The following is an 8009-nucleotide window of genomic DNA, read 5'->3' on the forward strand; positions in this document are numbered from 1 at the left end:
AAAAAAAATCTTTAAAAAAAAAAAGTCAAACCCCCTAAATTCAAAGATTCAATCCAAAATGGGCATCTAATATGAATACACACTTTTCAGATAAAAAATTAGATAGCAAAATAATGCATGAAAAACCATTCCGCGTCACTGGCTATTTGAGAGATGCAAATTAAAACAGTGAGATTTTATCTCACCCCAATAAGATTAGCTATTATCAAGAAATCAACCAACAGCAAATGCTGAAGAGGCTGTGGGGGGAAAAAGGAATCCTTCTCCACTCTTGGTGAAAGTGCAGACTGGTACTACCACTATGGAAATCAGTACTGTCTCATTTGACCAAGCTCTTCCCCTACTTAGCTTCCCAGAATTTCACAATTTGTAATAGTGAGATTTTGCAAACAACTCAAATGCCCACTAACCAAGGAATGGATTAAAAAGATGTGATAATTTATACAATGCAGTACTACTCAGCCACAAAGAAAGATAGACTGGAGACTTTTATAGGTAAATAGATGCAACTCAAGACCACACTCGTAAGTGAAATAAATCAGACCCACATGTGTAAACATTGTATTGTCTCAGTAGTGTGAAAAACCGAACGAACAAATAAAGATCCAAAATGTATTAACAAATATGGTAAACTGGGAAGAAACTGTTCAAAGGAAAAGACAAACTGTGATGGGGGAAAGGGGAAAGGAAGAAAGGAAAAAAGAAAAAAATGTATTTATATACAAGATAGTTAAAATGGTTTTATAGCTAGTTTCTCTTAGTTTACTGAAAAGAAGGGTTTGTGCTATTATTATTTATTATTATTATTATTATTATTATTATTATTATTATTTGGCAGAACCAGGGATTGAACTCAGGCCCTTGTGCTTGCCAGGGAAGCGCTTATTCTACTGAGCCATCTCCCTGGCCCTCTGCTAAGATTATGTGACTAAGCTATCAGACCTATATCTTACATTCTAAATAAGTATTATAAAGGTAATATTCAATGTATTAATTATTGTAACTTCCGTACTAACCTTTTTTGAAACTGTTCTTTTATTTTCTCTTAAAAATCAAAACAAAACAGGTGATAAGCAATAGCCTATAGAGGTCAGGAACAATAAAAATGCTGTACCATTTCTACTTCACTCCCACCCTTTTCCTAACTGTGGTACTCTAGTGAATAGAACCAGTCTCTTTCAGGAAACAAAACTGCTAGAAAGGCTGAATCTTAAGGAAAAAGCTAGTGCAGGCGATTCATTTTCAGTAGAACACTTCTGCAGAACTGTAGTTCAACAATGGAGTGATTCACAGAGGCACAGTGGAAAGCTTAGCAGAAAATTCTTGTGCTGTACTTACTATAATGTTCAACACAGGCAGAAAGAGGGTTTCCTTGCTATTTTAAGATTTTTACATGGTAGGTGACGCAGTCTAATTTTTAATAGAGCTAGTATCTACTTGATTTTCTTCCTAGAAAATGCATATATTAATTTCATTTTAGAATACAATAACTTGTAAGACAACTCCATTTTTAAATGTATTCACTTTGGGGCCCCTGAGATAGCTCAGCAGACTAAAACACCTGCTTAGGCAAGCTCGGGGACCGCAGTTCGATCTCAGGCATGCCAACTCCACCCCTGGGCGGGCTGAGCCTGCCACAGTCTGGTTGTAGTGGCTAGTGGCACATGCCTGTAATCCCAGCCATAGGGGAGGCTGAAAACAGGAGGTTCACTATGAGTTCAATTTACACAGTGAGACCCTGTAACAACAAATACATACAAAAAGAAAAAGAAAAAAGTATTCATTTTAAGTAACAGATCCATTATTGTGAAAGTACTTTAATTTTATAAATAATCCTAAAAATGTTTCTGATTTTTTGTTTCAAAATTGATTTGTCACTCTAAATAGGTACTTATTTTAGAACCTAGTTTATTCTTGTTCTCACACAGCATCCTAAGTAGTACAAATATCTTAAGAATCCCATGGCATCTTTCTACTTAGTGCACTCCATCTTTTGTCATCCCATGTCACATAAAATGCTTTAAAAAGCATCACTTTATATTAGTAAATTTAGTGTTCTGGCTACTTTCCTAAAAACACCTATTTCTAGACCCTGTGATTATTAACACTTGTTAAGCTTCTTGATAAAATATTGATAAGATCAAAGTGTTGTGCTTACAAAGAACTATGACAGCTAGTGAAAACTAAATGCAAAACAAAAAGTTTCTATCATAAGGAATATGAGGTCTGTGAAGATTATCTCAACAAATGAAATGTTAAATTTTAGCTGGCGTTTTACAAACTAAGTGATTCCAGATAACTAACTTGTACTTAAGAATTTAGAGAAAGAAATCAAAGCCATATAAATTTCGAAGTAAATGAGTTATATATATATCTATATGTATGAGTATATCTATCTCAAAAAAGAGGTCCCAAGAGTTTTTCCTTGATGAAGACCAGTCTGTCATCACGCATCTGTGAAGAAGCAAGTACTTTCTACTGTCTTAGGTTGTAACAGCCGAGCCTGGTGTTTCTTCAAAATTCTTTCTCAATCATCAATAAAGCATAAAAGCCAATTATGCAGTGTTTTCCAACCCTTTTCTCTTCAGGCATCCACAGGAAAGGAAAAAAAACAGTCTGTAGTCTCTCCCTACTTTTATCCAGTGAAAGGTCAAACAGGAAGCACTAACTTAAGAGAAAGCAAGCTCTGCTTTTGTATGGATCATAAAGGAGAGCAAGTTCCACCCTAAGAATGCTTGAGTCGCAAACTTTCCCAGATCCTAGGAGACCTGGCCACGTGGATTTTTTACACTTTCCATTCTGTGCTCCTGTCCGAGGTGTAGAAGACTTACTTCACTGGTCTTACAAGGAATCCCACCAAGGAACTCGTTTGTAAGCTTGGAGCTCACTGTATAGGTCACCCTAGAAAATAAGTATCGCTGATCGCTTAAGACTTAAAGAACAAATGAAAGCACAAATTTCAATCCAGTTATAGAAAACTTAAAAAGCATACTTGAAAAGTCCAGGCAGCCTGCTCTTTAGTAATACATAATACATTTAAATGATCTATAAATAGTTGTTAGACTATACTGCTTAGAGAATGATGACAGAGAAGAAAAATGTGTCCATGTTCAGTATGGGTACAATGTTTGCCCAAATATTCTCAGTCTAGTTGCCTGAATTTGTAGAACTGACTGGATAATCCTTTGAGAAGTCTAAAGAGACTAAATTTTAGTACAAGTTATTGGTAATCAAAGGCAGGAAAATTGACCAAACCATTGCTTTCCTCATCATTGAGAAAAGTCATCTTCCTGTCTTACCATGGTGAGGAGTATTCTGACTTAAAAACATCTTTTAAAAGTCATATAGAATGTCTTTACTGATCAACAAGTGGCTATATATACCTTTTCTTACTTTTTTTTGTGTGGTTCTTAGGATTGGACTCAGGACCCTGCTGAGTTATCTCCCTGGCCTCTCCTTTTCCCTCCCCTCCTCTCCCCTCTTTCCTTTCTTGAAGTATCATCAGGGATTGAACTCAGGACCTTGTGCTCACCAAGCAGGCACTTACGTCACTGAGCTACCTCCCTGGGCCTTATTATTCTTTCTTAAAGGACAGAAGTTTATGTAACAGGTATGAGGGGTAGGAGTTTCCATTCTGTAATTCATCTAAAGCAGAGATTGAGATGTGGGCTCAAATAAATGGCCACAAAACAGGTTTTAGCAGCTGTTTTTTACATAATTGTTATATAGAAAAGCTATTGAAATTTACAGTTTATTCATTTAGAAAGCTTTAAAAAAGAATGTCATCATTAATTTGGGAAGAACTCTGAGGTCATGGAATAGTATGATCCCCCACCAAAAAAAAAAAAAAAATCTAGAAATTAGAAACCAGAAAAATGAAGAATAAAATTCAACAATGAAAATACCCATGGAAATAGATACTAATGATCCTAGAATGCATGTACGTAGACTTCAATGTCAGGGCTGAACTCTACAGAAGGAATCTTACTAAAGTATACTATCCACCAGAGCAGACTGTCTGCTTATTTCAATGTCACTGTCTCATTTGTCCTGGGACTCTGTAACACTTTGCTATTTTCAATTTATAGCTGAGTCACTGCCTGTATCTTTGCTCATGTAAGTTATGGGACTGCCTTACTATAGAAAACTTTACTACAGTTAATCTCTATAAGAAATATGGCAACCCTCCAACTGAAAGCAATTTTTCCTTTATAGCTATACTGAAATGCTTATTCTTCTATTTGATAAATAAGTTTTCTTGCTGGGGATATAGCTCAGTGGCATAGCACCTGCCTGTCAAGGTCCTAAGTTTGATCCCCCGCCCCCTCTCAAAAAAACAAGCATTTTCAGGAAGAAAGTGTTAAGTAAAATAGGTACTGTAATTTTTGGTCAGTACTTTGAGCAGAAGAACATTAAAAAAAATTAATCTATCATGATTCCATACTCTAAGAATAGGCAGAATAGCTGCTTTTCTCTTTTCCATTTAAGCCTTGTCATAGGCAATAAATTTGAGTTTTTCTGGATCCCAGGTTAATTCATTAGCTTTTTTTTTTTAATTTTTATTTATTTGTGTGTGTGTGTGTGTGTGTGTGTGTGTCCAGCTCAGCCCACCAGGGGGCGGGGCTGGCTGGCATGTGGTGCTGGGGGATTGAACCGCGGTCGCTGTGCTTTGCTAAGCTTGTTCTAAGTAGGTGCTTTAGACCACTGAGCCATCTCACCAGCCCCTCATTAGCTTTATGTAAAAGCTATACTCCGAACACACAGATCCATCAACCAGACCTACCCCTAATCAGCCTTTTTGAGTTATAAAGATTTGGTTGTGAGCAGTTCATCTCTATTAATATACCCAATATTTTATTTTACTGATTTACTGCTTTATTTCACACCTAGGTATCTTTCCCCTGTTAGTATACTTTTTCTAAGAAGTGCTCTTCTCCCAACTTACTCCACTGCTGGACTTCTTTTACTCCCGGTTTTATTTTTATGACATAGTTTCACAAAAACCACCTTAAACCCTTCTTGTTTCTCTGCTTCTGCAATCTACAGTTTCTTTTCTAACAGCACTCACAATAATCACTGGCTTAGGTAACAGGCATTATACTCACGACAGGTGACTATATTAACTTTTCCCAGATGTCTGTGATCTTGTAAAAACCTTTGCAAATGCCAAACGTCACTTTAAGGTCAGAACCACTTTTAAATATTTCAACTCACTGAAGTACAATTATATATATATATATGATACATATATGTATATGTAACATATACATAGTATATATATTTTTTAAATTTATGTACTTGGTACAGGGTCTCTCTACGCAGCTTGGACTTGTAGTGATCCTCATGCTTTCAGCTTCCCCAGCGCTGAGATTACAGCATGTGCCACCATGCCAGACCGTCTCCGGCTCGGCATGTCTGGGGACGGGGCCCTCGCGGCATGCTATGGGGGGCCCTGAACTTGCCTAAGCAGGTGCTTAGTCTGCTGAGGTATCTTGCCAGTCTTTATTTATTATATTTATTTCTGACTTCAACTAGGGTTTCTTACAATGTGAAAAGCACATTCTGGTTGAGATACATTGTACAGTGTGTAATGTTAAAGTATGTCATAAACTTCCAAACACTCAAGCTAGACATCTTTCAAGATGTCACAACTCTGCCATGAACTGAGGAATAAACTACTGGAACACAGATTATTTAAGCAACTTTCAGAGTTACTGAAATGATTCAATAGTAAAAAAATATTGAAACTAAACCTCAAAAGGCTATATTCAACCTGTTCATGTATAAAAGAATTATTTACATCTTAAAATGTATTTCCAACAGAAATACTGTAGATGCTAAATTGACTCATAAACCACACATAAATACATATTTAATGAGATTCTAGTTATTTACAAAGGTCTTACAAATTCTGGCACCTTAGTTAAAAGACAGCAAATAACTTACATCAAAAGCTAGATGGAAATATTAGACTAGGCATAGTAGTCCCAACCTGAAATCGAAGTTACGTGGAAGGCTAAAGCAGGAGGATAAAAAGTGTAAGGCCAACCTGGATAACTGCAAAATTGTTTCAAAATATAAAAAGCAAATGGGTGGGGAGGCAGCTGAGACAGAGACAGAGACAGAGACAGAGACAGAGACAGAGACAGAGAGGATAGAAAGAAAAGGAAACGGGTAAGGTATGGCAAGGTACAGTAGGGTAGGGTAGAGTAGCAGAGAAGGTGGGGCAAGGCAGGGCAGGCTGGGCCGGGCCAGGTCCCAAGGTTCCTTGAGCCTAAGGAGAAAGAAATCAAGATCAAGAAAGATCAAGAGTTTCTGGATAGTGGGGCAGCAGTCTACAAAAGGCCAGCCAAGTAAATATAGTTTCTGTTGGAAATACTCAATTCTGTCATTGTAGTGTGAAAGTAGTCTAAGACAAACATAAAGAAATGCTTTCACTTTTAAAACCTAAGGGCCGGAGAGATAGCTCAGTGGACTAAGTGCCTGCTTAGGCAAGCACAGGGATGGGGGTTTGATCCTGGCACCATTAGCTGCACCAGCCCTACCCCAAGGCACGCTGAGCCAGCAACAGAGACTGGTGTGGTGATACATGCCTGTAATACCAGCACTGGGGAGGCTGAAACGTGGAGGATCACTACGAGTCTGAGCTGCGTAGTGAGACCCCGTATCAAAAATACTGAAAAAAACAAAAATAAAACAAAACAAAACCCAACAGCACCTAAAACACCCTTTCCTTATGGACACTAAAATTTGAAGTGCACATATTTCTACATATCACAAAAATTTTTTAATCTACCATTTAAACATATATAAAAATTCTTGGTAGTTCAGAGTCCATATTTAAAGAAAACCCTGTGGTAGGGCTGAATTTGGCCAGCGGACTACCGTCTGTGAAGCTCTGGCCTGTGGAATGGTGGGAATAAGTGATCTGATAACATGGGAGAAACTATTCACCAAAGCTCTGGCATTAGCTGAACTAGAAATGGAGCACTCCTGCCTGGTGAGCACACGCGGCCAGATCAGGTTGAAAAACTATCACATTTTACTGACTTCGACACAAAAAGAACTCTAGAAACATAATCATGGAGTCATGGGCAAAAATAACTCTCACACATAAGAATTATAATTTTAAACAGATAATTCATCTTATAGAAAACACCCTAAAATTATAACAACAGATACACTCCTCCTTACCATTTTGTCCCTGAGCCGCTCTCCACGGATAAAGAAGTCAGCACAGCCATTCTCCTCCTGCTGAGGGACTTTGAAGACAGTGACGCTGCTCAGACCGCTCCCGCCAAGGGGTAGCCATCCACCGCTTGAGTCATCTCGGGTCATCACCACAGCTCGCACTCGTGCATAACTATTACTAAAATAGATGCAAAGATCAGGAATTATCTTTTCCATAAACAAAAACCAGCCAAGCCATCCATCCCATTTGAGCAACCAATGACCACATTAGTAGTCCGTGGTGACTAAAGTGTTTACTACTTTTATGACAGTCCACAGAAAGCAATGTAGTTGAAAAAGGTTAAAAGCCACAAATTAATTTCAAAGGTTAGCCTTTAAAGACTAACCAAAGAACTCTTACTTGAATTTGTCACTTCAGTAGTTCAAGCACATTTGAATGCATAGAGCAGATTATGTATGATTCTAGACAAAAAACTATCCAACCATATAGGCTAACATCAAATTAGTCTACACATGTCCATTCACTCCAATATTACAACTGGGACAAATTACTATACTTCAGCACATTTAGTTGTGGGGTTTCTTAAATTTTCAATATTCCTGTGACACATTATAAATAAAATGTTGAAGCAAGCTTAGGCCTAGATGCTACATTTATTTCTTTTACCAATAGGGAATCTAAATTATTTACAAAAATCATAGACAAATGTTCAATTTAAATTATTTAGCAAGCAAATCAATCTACAGGAGCCTTTCATACCTTCTTTTTGGTACAGTCTATTCTTGATGTTGTAGAGATGGATTTTTTTTTTTTTTTT

The 8009-nt window shown here is 37.3% G+C and overlaps 1 protein-coding gene across 1 annotated transcript in view; it reads right to left on the reverse strand.

The window, feature by feature from the left end:
- The window catches only part of Spred1 (sprouty related EVH1 domain containing 1), a 92711-nt gene that overhangs the window by 39847 nt on the left and 44855 nt on the right, over positions 1 to 8009 (reverse strand). Inside the window, exon 2 of the mRNA XM_004623419.3 lies at positions 7195 to 7369. Within this exon, the coding sequence (XP_004623476.1) occupies positions 7195 to 7369 (175 nt within the window). The remainder of the gene's footprint in view (positions 1 to 7194; positions 7370 to 8009) is intronic.

Source organism: Octodon degus, unplaced genomic scaffold (genome assembly GCF_000260255.1).
Source record: "Octodon degus isolate 3935 unplaced genomic scaffold, OctDeg1.0 scaffold00002, whole genome shotgun sequence".
Classification (NCBI taxonomy): domain Eukaryota; kingdom Metazoa; phylum Chordata; class Mammalia; order Rodentia; family Octodontidae; genus Octodon; species Octodon degus.